The sequence below is a fragment of the Lucilia sericata genome, unplaced genomic scaffold (assembly GCF_015586225.1).
Source record: "Lucilia sericata isolate MDLA Ls3-8-SP2 unplaced genomic scaffold, ASM1558622v1 Contig001419F_arrow, whole genome shotgun sequence".
In the NCBI taxonomy this organism is placed as follows: domain Eukaryota; kingdom Metazoa; phylum Arthropoda; class Insecta; order Diptera; family Calliphoridae; genus Lucilia; species Lucilia sericata.
The window spans coordinates 10,556-29,321 of NW_023995352.1; the positions used below are offsets into that span (position 1 = coordinate 10,556).

Genomic DNA, 18,766 nt, shown 5'->3' on the forward strand with positions numbered 1-18,766 from the left:
TATTGTTTAATATGTTAACATTTAATAGAAAAAAATATTTTTCCTAAATAACATATTTGTATACATACCAATTATGCCATTATTTAAATAAAATAACATTTGATTACGAGATGCTTGGTATTTTTAGATTTTTTACATAAATAATTCAAAATATTAACGAAGTTTTTCTCCGTTTAACGGAAATTTTTAAATATAAAAATGTAAACAATAACAAACTTTGACAGCTACGTAAATCAGCCGAATATTCATTCATTCGTAATATAATATTTTCATGAATATGTACTTTTTTATGTTTATTTTTACAAAAAATTAAGTTTTACTTAACTTCAGACACTCACTTCAATTTTGCAAATTAAGCCTCCGGAATAGAATTTTTCGTTTGAAACAAACATTATTCAATTCAGAATATATTTTCTTCCCAAATTTTAATATCTTTATCTTTATTTTTTAATATAATATAAACATTTTACAAAAATTTTTCATCAAATGAATTCGCCGTACTTATGGTTTTTGACATCTACGTAAACCAAATGCAAAAACAAAATACATGTAAAATGTTGTTGTTGCAGAACTGCCACGACCTTATCTGAATTCGTCTTGCCTTGTACAGAGGCGTCACGGCAAAATATATATTTGTCTCTTTCGAACGATACCATTTCAACTGGTCTTTTTGGTCTTATTTTTTCTTTTCAATTTATTTATTGAAGGTAAGTAAATTTTTGTAATATATATTAAAAATAAAACATCATAATATATATGTATATACTATGTATATTAATAAAACACATAATTTATATACAATTAAAACTTTTTTAAATTTTGCAAAAAATTTATTTTCATTTTGTTTATCTTCTTTTGCTTTGTTGTTTTGTTTACAAAATAGCTTTATATAGCGTTAACGCGCTGTCTGTATTAAACCCAAATTTTTTTTTTCTCTGTCTACCGAGACCATTTCAAAAAAAGCTGATTTTAGTGTTTTTGAACTGTCAGATTTGACACCTCTGTATACATTGTGCCATCAATAAGTCTTTAAAATTCTATAATATATGAAAATATGTTTAGAAAGTGTTAGATTGTCAATTCAAAAAACTTACTTTGTCTAGAGGAGAACACAAACTCGAAGGTTGCGAGTCATACAACCAATCCTGTACTTTTGAAGGCACTGTCGAGGTCTCATCATCAATTCCAAACTGAAAAATTTTCTTAAATAAAGCTGAGTCTATAAAAAATGATTTTTAATACCTCTTCCATTCTCAATGTATATAACTTTTTACGAAATTCCAAACGAAGGTCACTAGGGGAATAATTTCGTTTTAAGTCTTTATTTTTTATACATATGCTGGGGAGATCTGTATATAATATGTGCCTCTAAAGTGGAATTAAAAATATGTAAATTCTTCAGCTAAGAACATAACCTCAATTTACATGCATAAGGTTACAACTTACCTTTAAGAAATGACATTACGATAACCAAATAAAATTTTTTTAATAAATCCTTTAACAGATCGCTTTCGTTGTCCACCAAATTCCCGATATCATTTTGAGATTTGTTAGAAACCTCAGCACATTTGTCCATTTTATTCACTTAGTGTTTTTTATGCTTTTATTTATCTATTTATGTTATGTTTTTTTTATATTTACAACATTCTTTGATATTATTTTTTGTTTTTTTTTTTTACAAATTTCCCTTTCAGTTGTAATTCAGAATTACTTCTCAACCCCGCACTAATTTAATGCACTAATTCGCATAATGTTTCTAAGTTATGCGTTGTCTTCATTAAACGCGTGCTTTTGTTTTACCTCAGAGTGAGGTTATGTTTTAACTGGCGAAGACCATAAAATACTCACGACATAACATGGTGGAGACCATTAAAACTCTAAAACTTATTTCTGGTGGAGACCAATAATACTTTTGATAAAATTAAGTTCTGTGCTCCAACTTCCTATATGAAGATATAGATCGTTTGGTGGGGTTTCTCCGGACAAACGTATAATAACCTGGCAATATGAGTGCTTGATGAACCGACAACCAAATTAAAACCCCCCCAAAAAATTCCCTTTAAAAACACATTGGGCCATAATCATAGTCATCAAAAAAGTATACTTTAAGTATCATTTATTAAAATGTATACTTTTCAGCTACTATAGACGAGAAAAAGCTTACTTTTTCGGCTAAAGTCAGTTTTATACTTAAAACAAGCTGAAGTTGTTTTTAACAAAGTTAACATCACTTTAACTCTATCAGCTGTTTGTCATTTATCAAAAGTTACAAAATCAATACCTATAATTTTATAACGTTTTTTAAAAAGAAAAAAAAAGATAAAGAAAGAAAAACAAGTAGGAGTGCTATATTCGGCTGTGCCGAATCTTATATACCCTTCACCATAGTGTATTTAAAAATTAATTTTCCCGACTATATCATTATTATAGCAATAGCAAAAAAAACATAATGAACAACAACAACGCTAAACGAAATAAACACAAAAAAAATACACAAGGCAGTAAAACCAACAGACATCCAAACATACGAAACGAAATACAGAGAAAAAAACAAAAACAAAATACACAACGCAATGAAACCAACAGACATCCAAACATACGAAATTCAATACACCAAGAAAACAAAAACAATATACACAAGGCAATGAAACACACAGCCATCCAAACATACGAAACGAAATACTCCAAAAAACAAAAACGAAATACAAAGGCAATGAATAAGCAGTGTTGTTGTTGTTTATTTTTTATGAAATTTTCAGAGGTTGTCTCGGATTTTTGCTTATATCTCCGTTGTTTATGAACGGATTTTGCTGATTTTAAATAGGAAACTTCTCGAAAGCATGTCTGATAGAATTATTGAAAATTTGGATCCCGAAGATATCTGGGGTCTTCGGAAAACTGATTTCAACAGACAGACAGACAGACGGACATGGCTTAATCGACTCCGGTATCTATAAGGATTCAGAATATATATACCTTATGGGGTCGGAAAATTATATTTTGGAAATTACAAACGGAATGACAAACTTATATATACCCTTCTCACGAAGGTGAAGGGTATAAAAAAGAAAGAAAGAAGAAAGAGAAAAAAACTTAATGAAAATATTTACACCAAACACTTTAGTAAAGACGACAATAAAAACATATGGTGGTCTTTTCCAATGATTGACAATGTTACTGAGAGTGACAGCAACAGAAGAAGAAGAAAATTAAAACAAACCAAAAACAAACGTTGTATGAATTATGTTATTTTTTTTTTTTATAAATTATGTAAAAAGTGTTGAAAAATAATTGAAGAGATGTGTACAATTGATTACAATGAAAATTAGTTGAAGTTCTGTGATACTAGTATTAAGTTTGACTTACGGTATATGTTTGTGTTGTAATGATTATTTATTTATTTATTAATAATATTTAATAATAAGTTAATTGACAAACAATGTAAACAATAGAATTTCAATTCGAAAATAAAAAGGAAACCCCTGAAGAAGTTTGAAACAAACAAACGAAACGTTGGTTAAATAATAAAAATTGAAAATGAAAATATTTTGATTTTTATTTATACATTTGGTAACAAATGATTGACCATAAATAGCCCGTAAGATTGGAATCTTAAAAACTAAAAATTGTCAACAACATTGGTCATAAATAAAAAACTAAGAAAATTATTTTGGTTTATCTAATATTTGTGTGAAGAAAGAAAGCCTAAGTTGCATGTATAAGGAACGGTTTGCCCATTTGAGCTGGACGCTGATGAGTTTTTTTTTTGCGATATAGGCTTGATAAAATAGCAACGCACTTTTTAACAAGTTTATTTTTCTTTAAAATGTTAAAATAACAATTTATATTTTGTTTATTTCTTGGTTCTTTTATTGCATCAGCTGTGCAGGGATGCCACTTATACAGTATTTATACCAGTTTGTATGCAAAATTTCAAACATTTTACTAAGCACCCACTTAAAGCTGACTCAACTTAAAACTATTATTAATTTCCACTATAGTTAAGAAACAATTAGTAAAAGGTTTAAATATTAAAGTTGTTTTTAAAAAGAACCGACTTTAGTGTTTGACTATGATTATGGGCCATTGACTTTAAGAAAAACGTTGAAACTTTTAGAAAATCACTTCTTATGCTGCTATTGCAATTTGTAAATGACGCATAAAAAGAATATGGCGTTAAATTGTGATTTATAAAAAAACAAGCTTATTTTAAAAACGTTTTACTTTTAATTTAAACTTTCAGGCATAACTTACCGACTATACACGGCTGCGATTTTCATAATATTTTAATCAGGTGTAGCAAACTTAATTTAAAATAGTTTGGTGTAAAATTTTTTTCTTGCTCTCATTTGGTTTAGGAGTAACAGACATTTAATGATTTATAATATAATGCAGAATATCTTCCGCATTATCTATCCAAATTACATATCATTCGAAAGGGCATTTGAGAAGCTTTCAAACGATGTATGTACATATGATGTACATAACCTCTTCCATTAACCTATTGAGCGCCAACTCGAAAAAATGTGATTTTTATTTAAGATTTTTATGCAAATTTAAGAATTTCTCTTTAATTTACGATATGAACACAACATATAAACTAAAAATTGAATAGGAGATAGAATGAGCTTTCATTTGATGTACATTGCAAATGCCTTAGAATTATTGAATTAAAAACTTAGTTTCAATATTTTTTTAAATTAATTAATTTATTTCTGACGTTTAGTTATTATATTCATATTTAAATTGAAAAATATGATTTGCTTAAACCAATTTTTAACAAAATCAGTTAAAATATTTATTATTAAAATATAATTTTTAAATACATAATTGCCTTTTTGTTAGGAATTTTTCTCTGTGGGATAAAATAAAAGAAAAAAATTAACAAAAATGAAAAATTATTTGAAAAAATCGCGCGACAGTTCATAAAATTTTAAGCTTATTTCACAAAATCGCATCCTTTTTCATCTGCGACGCTTTTTAACCCATTAGTGCATCACGTTTTTTGTAAGTCTGCACTTCAGAATTACACTAATACCCCGGTTTGCGTCGCCTCGTTCTGAGTCTGCTACGAAGTTGCGTCTTTTTAAAATTTCTGTGATTTCGAAGTTGCGTTGTTTTTGTTTCAGTTTGCGTCACATGTTTTGAAGTTGCGTCGTTAGTGCTTCGATTTGCGTCGTTAATACGAAAATGTTTGTACAAAGCTAAAACAGAAAAAGGGGATTTCCCGTTTAAATCTAGTGCAAATTCGAAGTTGTGTCCTTTTAAAATTTTTGTGACTTCGAAGTTGCGTCGTTTATGTTTCAGTTTGCGTCGTTAATATGAAAATGTTTGTACAAAGCTCAAACAGAAAAAGGGGATTTCCCGTTTAAGTCTAATGTTAATACATACATAGATATGTATTTATGTTGTCTGATGGTAGCAAGTTGTAGGTCGTTAGTAGTTTCAAATTACATTTGCTGAAGTGAAGTTGATTTAAATATTTTGCAGCAATGAGTCAAAAAAGAAAGCAATTATGCTTAGAACAAAAGCTTGACATTTTAAAACGTTTTAAATCAAGAGAAAGGGCTGTTGATATTGGAAGAAACCTTGGACTAGCACATTCTACAATAAAATCCATTTGTTCCAGAGACGCTGATAAAATTAAAAAATTTGCTGAAACCGCATCATCGTTACAACATAAACAGGTTACCAAAATGAGAAGTTCTTTAATGGAAAAAATGGAGTCACTTCTTAACATTTGGATAGAAGATCAAAATCAGCGAAGAATGTCATTAAGTCAAATGGTAATTCAAAAGAAAGCACTAACTTTATTTGATGATCTGAAAGAAGATTATCCATTATCAAGTGCCGAAAGTGCGGAAGAATTTGATGCAAGCAGAGGTTGGTTTGACCGTTTTAAAATCCGTGGAAATTTGCATAGCATTGCATTAAAAGGAGAATCTGCTAGTGCTGATACTTCAGCTGCAGAAAAGTTCAAACTTGAATTAAAAGCAATTATTGAAGAAGGTGGGTATTCTGCACAACAAGTTTTAAACGCTGATGAAACGGGACTTTTTTGGAAACGTTTGCCAGGAAGAACGTACATTTCTAAATCCGAAAAATCTTCGCCAGGTTATAAATCTAGCAAAGATAGACTTACACTTCTTTTGGGAGGAAATGCAGCGGGAGATTTTAAATTTAAGCCATTTTTAATTTACCACTCTGAAAACCCGAGAGCTTTTAAAAATGTTAAAAAGAGCGAGCTTTCTGTTCATTGGCGTGCAAATAAAAAAGCATGGATGACTGCATCCTTATTTAGAGATTGGATGAACAATTGTGCTGCTCCCGAGCTAAAGGCTCGGCTAAAGGCTAAATGCTCTTGTTAGTTGACAATGCACCAGGTCATCCTGTTTTTTCAGACGATTATTCGGAAAATATTAATGTTATTTTTATGCCCCCAAATACAACATCTGTGATAAACCAATGGATCAAGGTGTTATATCCAACTTCAAGTCATACTATCTGCGTCGAACATTTCATCAACTTCTAAAAGCAACTGACGGAGATAACATGCCATCCATGAAAGAGTTTTGAAAGAATTACAATATCCTGATGGCTATTGGAAATATAAACCTATCTTGGAAAGAAGTAAAAGAATCTTGCATGAACGGAACTTGGAGTCAATTATGGCCCGAATGTGTTCTCAAAGATATGGAAGATATTAATGATGTTCCACACATATGTAAAGAACTTGCAGAATCAGCTAGAAATGCAAATTTTTATGGAATGGAAGAACAAGATATTAATGATCTCCTATTATACGACCCAGAGTTAAATTGTAACCAAAGTTTGACTACAATTCAACGTAACAATACGCTGGACAATCAAATACTTCCGCTTCAGGTCGAAGCAGAAGAAAAAAAGCTTACTGCTGCTAAAATTTCTGAAGCGATGCAGCTGATATCACAAGCAATGGACATTTTTGAAAACAATGATCCGGACGAAGACCGCAGTTTAAAAGTGTCTAGAAATGTGACCGAAGTTATAAATTGTTATAAAGAAATTTATTTGAAAAAAAAGCGTTACAATCCAACAATCGTTAGACAAGTACATAACAAAATCAGCAAGATTGACACATCCCCCAGTTGATTTGATCGATTTAGATGACTAAAGTTAAAAAAATACGATAATACGATACGACTTTTGATTTTATTCTAAGAATTCCTTATTTTTAATTTTAATATTTTTGTTATGTTTTTTTTTTTTTGCGTTACTCCAATGAATTGTTATATTTTTACAATAATAAAAACCATTTAAAAAAAACATTTTTGATTGAAAAATCTATTTTTTCATCTAAAATTATGAATTTCGGAACCAATTAAATGAAAATCAATACAAATGCATGGAAAATCGTGCTTCGTTTTGCGTCGCGTTTCTTCAGGCCCTATTAGCGACGCAAACCGGGGTATTAGTGTATATATATTTATAAAAGTCTCGGTCCTTACTTTTCACTTGAAAAGAAAAAATGTCAAGATATAAAAATGAAGAACTTTACAATATTTTTTTTTTACTGTAATGCGTTTATATAACATTTAGGCCCATAATTTCATTCTCCGGTTATCATTTAACCGGTAGATATTCAGCCGGTTAAAATAGTTTTTGTATGAAAACTGTCAAAATATCGTTTCGATAAAAAAATTGAGAAAATAGGGGTTAGAAAACTATTATTTTTAAATCACTTAAAAGTTATTATCATTTAATAAATACTAACATTAAAATTTACTTTTTTTATAAAAATAATTATATTCAACTACATATATTTTCGGCATTTAAAGGGTTAACACTATGTTAAGGCACCAAATGAAAACTAATTATGTTTTCTATATAATACTTGGGAAATGTATATGTGGTTATATCGGTCACTTTTCGAGTTATGGGCACTTTTACAAAAAAGTCATGTTTCAAACCCCATTTTTTAGCTTTTGGCACTCAATGGGTTAATAATTCATATATAATGCATATCAAAGGCCTTATACAGTTTTTGAACGTCTAAAACTCCATAATTATAAGAGAACAAACCAAAAAAATAGTATCGTTAGATTCCGTATTAAAAGTGGAAAAAATGAAAAAATTTGGAGACGTTTAGAGTCGTTAAGGAGTTCCAAAACGTTTATGTTTTAAAAAAAATTCTCAAAAAATTCTGCATTTTTAAAACAAAAAAGTAAAATTTTTTTTAAGATTGCCTTTTTTTCAGTGTACAAACAGAGTACTAATTCAGCAACATTATTCTATTTAATTTTCTATACAATGTTTTTATGAAGTTTTTTTTTTTTTTTGATTTCACGTTAAATTTTTAATTTGAAGCTAGGCACTAACTTCATAATAAAAATGTTAAAATATCAAAGCCATTTTTCTCAAAACGACTATTTTTGGAATATGTCAGTCTTGTAGTAAATGAGTGATATATTCTGTGAAACTTTTTTATTTATTATGTGTCCTTTATGAAAGCCACACAAGGAACATAGTAAATAAACTATGGTCTTTTTGAACCTGCCTGTTAAATGTTTATATAAAAGATAAATTTATATTTTTGTTATGCATTAGAAATATCATCAAATGTGTATAAAATTTTCTGCTAAATGTTTCAGTTTGTTTAATGATATTTAATTTAGTGTTTAAAAATATATATTTGATAAGATATAACTAATATTATAAGACTTTTTTACATGTGAGTTTTATTTGGTAAGTAAATATTCTGTTAAAAGTTTTTGGATTAATATGACATACGTCCCCACATGGACTGAAAGTCTTGCATATGTATGTACATACCTTCCTACAAATATTGTGAGTAATCGTATATACATATGTATATCGTATGTGTGTATATGAAAAAGGTAAAGGAGGCTGGTAAACTAAATATTGATATAACATTTTGGCAAAAGGACTAAGCGTACAGTACACAGTAGAATTCAGTTCCAGACTTCACCTATAACGCATAGAAACTTCACCGTGGTTCAAACGCTGTAAATTTGTCAATAATGTAGTAATTGCAACAAAATTATCATAATACCTACATTTTTAAGCTGCTACAACATTCGTTATTCAGCTCTGGCTGGATAATCAATACCTACGCTTTTCGGCACTCCTGGCCAATTCGTAATGTGGTCTTACTGTACCCCCTTACGGCTTTTCCTGTTTTATACATTGAGTTCCAAATAAAACTTAATTCGATTTTTGGTGCAACTGCAGCTCATATTGCAATTTCATGAAAATCGGATCTCTGCAATGTCAACACTAAACTTTATTTTTATTTTTTGAGAAAAAACCAAAAAAGCAAAAACCAATTGGAAAAAACTTATATTTCATAGTAATATACAGTGTCTCTCATAAGTATTCGAATTTAATGTATTATGAAAACAGACATCATTTTATAATAGATTTTGTGGGAAAAATAAATAAATAAATTTATTATGTTGTCCAGACAGTCCTTAAATTTTATACCACATTTTAAAAATTAAAAAAAAAATAATTTACTTAAACTAATTTAACTTTTTTTAAAAAAAGTGCAAAAAATAGCTTCACAAAATTATTCGAATTTTGTGTATAAATCATATTTAGATTAGCATTATGAAGTAAAAATAAATAATTAAAATGAAATTAATGTTTTGTATAGTAGCCTATGTTTTTAAAAACAACTTCCAAGCGTCGTGAGACCGTTTCTACCAATTTATGGAATAGTTCTGGCGTTATTATGTCCAATTCTTCATGCAAAGCAACCGTATGGTGGTTTTAGAGGATAATGAGTGATTTAAAAGTTGTTCTTGTAAATATAACCAGAAATTTTCAATGGAGTTTAAGTCCAGACATTAACTCCATTGAAAATTTGGTGAAAGAAGGTACTTAGTGTTGTAAATGATCAACATTTTCACGTACCAGGTCGTGTATTTTGGATCGTTTTTCTGTTGAAAAATAAATTGAATGGGTTGTAGACCCATTTTGGTGGTACTAGCATGCAAATTCTGCTCTAAAATTGACAAGTGGACCTTCTAGTCTATAATTACAATAATAAATTTTAGCAGTCCAACACCGTGGACGGACACAGAACCCCAAAATATGGCAGAGCAACTTGGGTCCTTTACAGTTGGTTTTAAGTTAGATAATTCCAAGGCATCTCCAAGCTTTCGCCATATCATTTGACGACCATCTGAGCCAAAAATATTATATTTGTTCTAATCGTCGAAGATAACTTCCTTCCAGAATCCAATATTCTTACTTATGAGTGTATTTGCGGAGTCAAGACACTTAACATCGATTAACTTCGATATGAGCGGTTTCCACCTTAGTACTTGACCATGCAAATTATTGCTCCCTAGTACTTTGCGCACAATTTCGACACTAATTTTTATTCACAGGACTGTCATGAGTTCGTTGTTAATTTTTGGAGCTGATAGATGAAGGTTCCTTCGGTATTTCCTCAGTATTTCTCTGTCGTCCTGTATTGACAGCAGTTTTGGACGACTTGATAATGGTAAATACTCGATGGAATTCTTTGTTCCATGCGTGTAATGACAAAATATATTGTCGATGGGAATCTATCAACCATTTCCTATATGTATTTAATTGATCGGCCTTGATTATACAGATATAAATTAATTTTTTAATTTGAATTGATCAACTCTTTTTCTTTGAACATTTTAAGCGATTACACAGGAAGGATTTACAACATAATTATGCAAATTTCCAAAAAATATAATGTTAAATATTCCATATAACCACTACCTGCATAATGGGTTAATTAATGGGCAATAAAACACGTGTTCAAGGATTCTAAAAAAGTTCTTAGAAAAAATTCGAATATTTTTGCGCAGTACCTGAAATGACCCTTTTTGGGTTTTTTCCATTTTCTTGGAAACCATTAATGAGTTTTTATTACTTTTTTCTTGTTATTCGTAGAAATAATATAAATTAATAAAATTTCATTAAAAAAATTTAAATTTTTAAAGTAACATCATAAAATAACACAGTAATTCATAAAAAATAATAAATTCGAATATTTATGTGAGACACTGTATGTACATAGTAGAAACAAGTTACAATGGTATATTCGACTATGCCTAATCTTAAGTTCCCTTCACATATAAGATAGAGTTTTACTAACAAAGCAAAGTTTTACAAAGCTTAAATAATAAAAAAATAATGGACCGACTCTGAAAAAGTATTGCAAATGATTTGTATATATTCAAAGGTACAGTGAAATACTCCCAAATGAAATAACTTTCAACGATTAAAATGAGGTAACCCCCTATTTCATCAAAAAATAACTTTTAAAGTGAAATATGTAACTCCCAAAGTTATAAATGAAATATTTCAAAATAATTGGGAGTTTTGGAGTTTTAGAAATTTCTGTCCCAAAAAATGCGATATAGCTCCCAATGAATCAAGTCCCAAAAAAATCGAAAAAATTATTACCACAAAATGAAAGAATTCCCAACAAGAATGAAAAAATTCCCAACAAGAATAAAATAAATCCCAACAAGAATGAAATAACTTCCAATTTCAACAAAATTGACATACAAATGAAATTACACTCAATATACAGTGTCTCTCATAAGTATTCGAATTTAGGTGAACTATGAAAAGAAACCAAATTTAATAATATATTTTGTGTGCAAAAAAAAATAAATTAATTTGTTATATTGTCAAGACATTCCTTAGGTTTGATATCACGCTTTTTAAAACTTAAAAAATTTACATTTACATAAATTAAATTTGCTTTTTTTAAAAAGTCCATAAAATTGCCTCACAAAAGAATACGAATTTTTCCTGTATTTCATATTTGATCATATTATACGAAACACAAATTTTAGAATCGAATGGTTTTTATGCTTTAAATTGTTTTAAAGGGTTACTATCAACCGAAATGATATATTTTTGGCCCATTTGGTCCAAAATTTTTGAGGATTTGTACCCTCTTTTTATGTAATATCATTAAAATGGCAATTTTTTGCAATATTTGTAGTATTTTCTCTTTTTTCCAGAGATAAAACCAAAATTTGATATTGGAATTTAATAGAACCCTTGGAGTATCTAAAAATAGTATTTTTTGTTACAATAATCTGTATTTGAACGATCCAAGATATATTATTGATATCATTATTCTGTCGCTAATTCAATATATTGGAACTTAAGTCCATTTTCATAATACTAGGGTCAAAAATTTTCGGGAAAGTTTTCTTGTATATATTCTTTTAGATATCAGCTTTTATATATTTTAAGTTTTCAATGTATTGTGGACGTATACAACTCCAAAACATGCCTCGAAGAAACACCATTCAATATGGTAGTATCATTATTTTTATGCACCAATGACCTCCAGGCTGCATGCCACTATATAATTATGGTCTAACTCAAAAATATCGATACCTGTTTAAATATTGATTACTATGATTAAAATAAACCCAAAATTTTGGACTTACAGTGTTATTGTAATGGGCAACATAAGCGTGAAAGTTATGAATAGTAAAAACTGAAATCTACTGTATAGGATGACGTTTTGTAAAGGCATGTTTTGGAATTGTATGCCGATATAATGTATTGAAAATTTTAAATATATTAGTGCTAATATGTACATGAATGTATACTAGCCAACTTTGTCGGAAAATATCGACCCTAGTGGTACGAAAAGGGACTTAAGATCCATACAATTCAATTAGAAACAGAAGAACGATACCAAAAATACATCTTGGAACTTTTAAGTACAGATCCTTATAACAAAAATTATTATTTTTAGATACCTCAAGGGGTCTATTAAATTCCAATATTAAAGTTTGGTTTTATTTCTGCAAAAAAAGGAAAAAAAATTGCAAATATGATCAAAAATCGCCATTTTAATGATATTACATGAAAAGATGGTACAAATGCTCCAAAATTGTGGAACAAATGGACCCAAAATATATAATTGCGGTTGATAGTAACCCCTTAATACAATTTTAAGCAAGAAACCACTCGATTATAATTTTTGTGTTTCGTATAATATGGTCATATATGAAATACAGGAAAAATTCGAATACTTTTGTGAGGCAATTTTATGGACTTTTTTTAAAAAAAGTTAAATCAATTGAGGTAAATGTAATTTTTCCAAATTTTAAAGAGTGTGATATTATACCTTAGGACTCTCTAGACAATATAACAAATTTAATTATTCATTTCACACACAAAAAATATTATTAAATTATGTTTCTTTTCAAAGTACAACCAAATTCGAATACTTATGTGAGACACTGTATATAAAACTAGCTGCGCGTACCCGACGTTGCCCGGGTTTCTTCTAAAATAAAGATAATATTCTCTCATTTCATAGTAATATATGTACATAGTAGAAACAAGTTACAATGGTATATTCGACTATGCCTAATCTTAAGTTCCCTTCACATATAAAATTAGGGTTTTACTAACAAAGCAAAGTTTTACAAAGCTTAAATAATAAAAAAATAATGGACCGACTCTGAAAAAGTATTGCAAATGATTTGTTTATATTCAAAGTATTTTTTTAAGTACCCCCTATTTCATCAAAAAATAACTTTTAAAGTGAAATATGTAACTCCCAAAGTTATAAATGAAATATTTCAAAATAATTGGGAGTTTTGGAGTTTTAGAAATTTCTGTCCCAAAAAATGCGATATAGCTCCTAATGAAACAAGTCCAAAAAAAATCGAAAACAAAATGAAAGAATTCTCAACAAGAATGAAAAAATTCCCAACAAGAATAAAATAATTCCCAACAAGAATGAATAACTTCCAATGAAGTAACTTAATACTTAAAGTCAGTTTGTGGACAAAAATGTCCCTTAAAAATTTACAAATTGAAAATGAGCTTTAATTAGGAAATTTTGAAACATTTAGGAAACTTTTTTTTAGAAATTATACTGAAATCAGCATTCTCAATCACTGGTAGGGAACTAAGGACACTTTCAAAATAGTTGTTTTATTTTTCCCATGTGCAGTTGATTTAAAGAATTGTTCAGTTTAAATTCGGTCACACTCTACTTTGAATTGTTGTGCCCCTGGTGTATAGAGACAAAAGGCTTCCGGTCATTTCATTAACTACAAAAATACGTACCATTAACCGTACAAATTTCAAGCGATTTTCTTTCTATTTGAAAAAGTACAGGCAATTGAAGTAACTCTGAAACGATTATGAAACATTCTGTACAAAATTATGAAAAATTTGGAAGATTTCAAATTCCTTTAAATATAACAAAATTAATCTTGACAGAGAAAATAAAACAACTTTTAATTTGACAAACAATTTTGAGTAGTTCATTAAAGAGTAAAACCACCGTTTTTGTCTCATCATTGTTTCTCAAAAATACATCCATTTATACAAAAGTATATTTAAACATATTATTTTTATTCATTAGCTTTTATGTAATTAATAAAGGTCAAATATCGTTAGATGTACAAAGCAGATACCCAAATAATTTTACTTATTAAAATATCCACGTCTTCCTCTAATTAAAAAAATTTCGGAATTTGTAAATGGTAAATGGAAAATGTGTGCTGGAGTTATTCAAAATTATTATTTAATTTGAAAAGCTTTGAATAAATACAGCGCTACATACAGAAAAAGTTGTGCAGAATTTTTTGTTGATAATTTTCTAAAAGTATAAAAGATATCAAAAGATCAATTTATCCAAATAAGAGAGGTCTACCTATATAAGATTTGCAAAAGTGCTGTCTTTCGGGACACTCTAATGAGTAGTCAAATACATATCTTCATGGTTTTTTAGATTTGAGCTGCATTTGAAAAATGGCAACCGAATTTATAACAAGATAATTTTTTGATGGCATTTACCTGATCATAGATTTTTATTGTTATCTCGATTAACAATAAATTAAAATTTTTTATTTTTGATATAAAAGTCGATTTGTATGGAAAATGTAAGTGATTACGGATCTTTATTGTTTTCTCAAATTAAGAGCTATTTAAAGTAATTTTTCAAAGTGTTATATAAATAGAAATTTTAAGGGGAGATATGAATGATTTTCTAGACAGACTTGATTTTTGTACCCAGCGTTGCCCGGGGTTTTAAGTGGTTTCATAACATTATACTTAAGTATTCTCCCGTTAGAGTAAACTAAAAAATGTGCTTTATGTCCATAGATCTGAAATTTTTTAACATTCAGATATATAAAAATTTCGTTGATTTAAATAACATAACATTGCATTTACGAAATTAAAAAATTTTACTCATTTTACTCCTCACTAAGAGATTACTTCACAAATTTTTTTTCCAATTTACAAAGCTAAAAGATTCCAAAATTATAATTATAATACTATCTAGTTAGGTAAAACTATAATATAAATATTTAACTTAGAAGAAAGAATAATTCTTGACTTAAAGCATAAAGTGATAATTTTTCCCTAACTTAATCATGTTTCAAAAAATGCTGAAGGTCTCCTTATGAAGAAACTCCTTACAATTTCTTTGTGATCTTATAAAGCTATAAAAGAAATTTCATTGAATATTTATAAAAGGTACCAACACAGTACCAAAAATACATACCTCTTTCTCCATTGAATTATTCAAATTTATGTATTTTGTTTAATATATTTTGTATCAGAAATCGATGTTGTAGAAGAAAGAAAATCACGTCGTAGAGGAACCTTTCCCTCTTTAATGATGTTTTGCAAAATTTGAAAAACACATTTTTTGGCCGATTACGGAAAAATATTAATAAAAAATATGTATTTCTCAAATTTCATAAAATTGAATTTTTTCCTGTTTTCCCTCTAGGGGTGGACTTTCGAATACACATATCTCTGAAACTAAAAACTCATCGTCTAAAATATTTTTACTTTAGAACGAAAAAAAAAAATCACTATAACATAGAAGTAAAAATTTTTCCTTTTTTTCAACTTTTCTCCTATTTCAAAACGGAACTTTGCTACATAATACATATTTCAGACACTTTAAAAGCTTAATCGGAAATTTTTTTGCTTGAGTATAGACAATAATTAGTATTTACTCCCAAAAGTACGAATTTTGTCTCTTTTTCATCTACATACCCCTTCTTGTCCCTTCTTATCCAAGTTTTGGAAAACAATATAGTATATCACACCATACACCTATATATCTAACTACATATGTTTCAAAATAAGTGTAATTAAAAACATTATGCACACGCTACAGGTCGCAATTTCTAAGATAATTTGATGAAATTTGGCACATACTCTTCCAAGAACGAATCCTATTGAAAATGGTTAAAATCAGACCAATATTTCGCATAGCCCCCATACAATAGCACCCCTGAATATGGCTTTTGAGATCATAAATATGTTAAATGTTCTTGTATCACACCAAAAATCGGTAAAACTAAGTTTTTTATAAATTTTAATGACACTGCTGATTTTCGTAATGATCGGTCCTTATTTGATCACATCCCACATATAAAGTCCCCTTCATAAAAGGACTTGATGGTTCAAATTCACTTATAAACACTAATATTACGGCGATATTCTACATAAATAACTTTAATGTAGACGTAAATCCCTTTACCAAAATTTATAAGAATAGGCCCATATTAACCACCTACCTCCATATAACCCTCTTTTAGAAAAACCTTTTTTATCAATAAATTGTTAAAATATTTCTGAATTTAGGTAAAAATAAATTTGAATGCATTATTATTAAAAAATAATCAACATTTGTATCATAATCACTGGTGTAGGTCAGCCATACCCAACTATAAATTTTTACTTGTTTATTTATTTGTGTTATTTATTCATTGAAGTAGTTTGAATTGTCTGAAAATATCCATTTATTAAGTCTCTTTACGCAGCAAAAACAGATTTCCCTTTTTTACCCGTTTTTTCCCCTAAGGGTGGGATTTCTAAATATATGTACATATGTATGTCTGACACTAACTAAATCATAGTTTATAATATTTTGGCTTTAGAATAGAAAAAATCGTCCTTAAAGCACAAAAGTACTAATTTTGTCATATTTTCGCCATTTGGCCTATTTCTTTTGTGCCCTTCCGGTCCAATTTTCGCAACGGCACTTTGTTAATATATATTTCTAACAAATTAAGTAGTTTAATCGAAAATGATTTTGCTTAAGGATAGACAAAATCAGTATTTACTATCAAAAGTACTCATTTTGCCCGTTTTTCACCCATTTTACCCCATTTTTGCCCCCTCCTAGTCCAAGTTCTCAAAAAATATATAGCCTATAACACTCCAAGTATAGATCTAACTATGTTCCAAATTTGAAGAAAATCAGTCCAGCCGTTTAGGCGATTGTCGAACAAACAAACAAACAAACGAACAGACTTACAAAGAGATTTATAATATATATTAGGATTTAGGTGTTAAAGGAAGGAACCACAGCCGATTTAAAATTCGAATTTAAGTGAAAATGTAATATGAATATATTATTTTCCCTATTTTAGAAGCGGCTTTTTTCAGTAGTTTTTATTCTGCATACAAATGTGGCATCATAGACATTCATTTAAGATCTAATAAAGATTCTGTTTTAAAATAGTTATTTTCTGAGAATATGCAGCAGATACAACAGTTTTCCGGTGGAAAACGCTTTAGCTGAAAATCGATTTTTGATAATAAATTAAATTGAATACAGATTTTTATTTTACATAATCGTAAAGTTAGTTAAGGATCTACAAACATTTTAGAGTTTTCATATAAAAATAAATTTTTGATTAAACATGTAACTAAATAATAATTCTCATATATTGTGAGAATTATATATCATGATCTTTAGCATTATAAATGTAACAAAAAGTGGAGGGAAAAAGGTCATTGCATTTCATTAAGATCCGAAATTAGTGCTATAGGTGTATTTATTCGGATTAGGTGTATTAAACATTCTCTTCCTCAAACACTGTATGTTGCCAAATTTCTTGAAAATCAGTTCATGTTTTTTTTTATATTTAGCCCAGAAATTTGGTGTTATAGCAGATATTCAAAAAGTGAACATAAAAATGCGCGTATCATCCAATCAATATCATATAGAGTTTTTTTATACCCTCCACCACCATCAGTGGTGATATATGGTATATATAAATTTGTCATTCCGTGTCTAACACCAAGAAATATTCATCTGATACCCAACAAAGTATATATATTATTGACCCTTATGAAATTCTGAGTCGATTTAGCTATATCCGTCCGTCCGTCTGCTGTGTAAAACACGCTTACGTTAAAACGAAGCAATAAAAATACACGAAATTCACCGAAAACATTCCTTATTATCCGGTCCAGTTTGGTATTGAAAATCAGTAAAACCGGTTCACAACGTAAAAAGTTATGATTAAAAATTTCAGACTACCTCGAAAAAAAATAAAGTTTTTTTCCCAATTCTTAAGTAGTTTTCTCAGAAACTACCAAAGATATTTCAATGAATTTTGTCACACATTATTTTTTGTGCCAGGGATCAAGTATGTTCAAATTCATAACAATTGATCCAATATTTCCCATAGCCCCCATACAAAGGTGTATTTTCCGGATATAAGTTTATCGTAAATAACTCCTTCAAATATATCGGTATCAACACAAAATTTTGTACATACAAATATAATATGAATAGAAATCATACTACCAACGTAGATCTCAGTCGGTCTACAATTGGTCATAGCTCCCATGTAAGGTCCACTTCCAAAAATCACCTAAACACACATATTTCATTGACAAATAAAGCTTTTGTGATAAAATTCGAGCTGAATATGTTTTATGTACATACAAATCATTCTACCAAATTTCTCTT

At 28.8% G+C, this 18,766-nt stretch overlaps 1 protein-coding gene across 1 annotated transcript; it reads left to right on the forward strand.

Moving 5' to 3' along the window:
* The first annotated feature begins 5,696 nt into the window (after positions 1-5,696).
* LOC119611313 (tigger transposable element-derived protein 1-like) lies at positions 5,697-6,368 on the forward strand. Its single transcript, XM_037966851.1, has one exon. The coding sequence runs from the start codon at positions 5,697-5,699 to the stop codon at positions 6,366-6,368; it is 672 nt and encodes a 223-aa protein (XP_037822779.1).
* Positions 6,369-18,766: the final 12,398 nt, after the last annotated feature.

Bases quoted from the DNA above. Each gene is read 5' to 3' on its own strand.
- LOC119611313 (XM_037966851.1), top strand. From the start codon at position 5,697: ATGAGAAGTTCTTTAATGGAAAAAATGGAGTCACTTCTTAACATTTGG.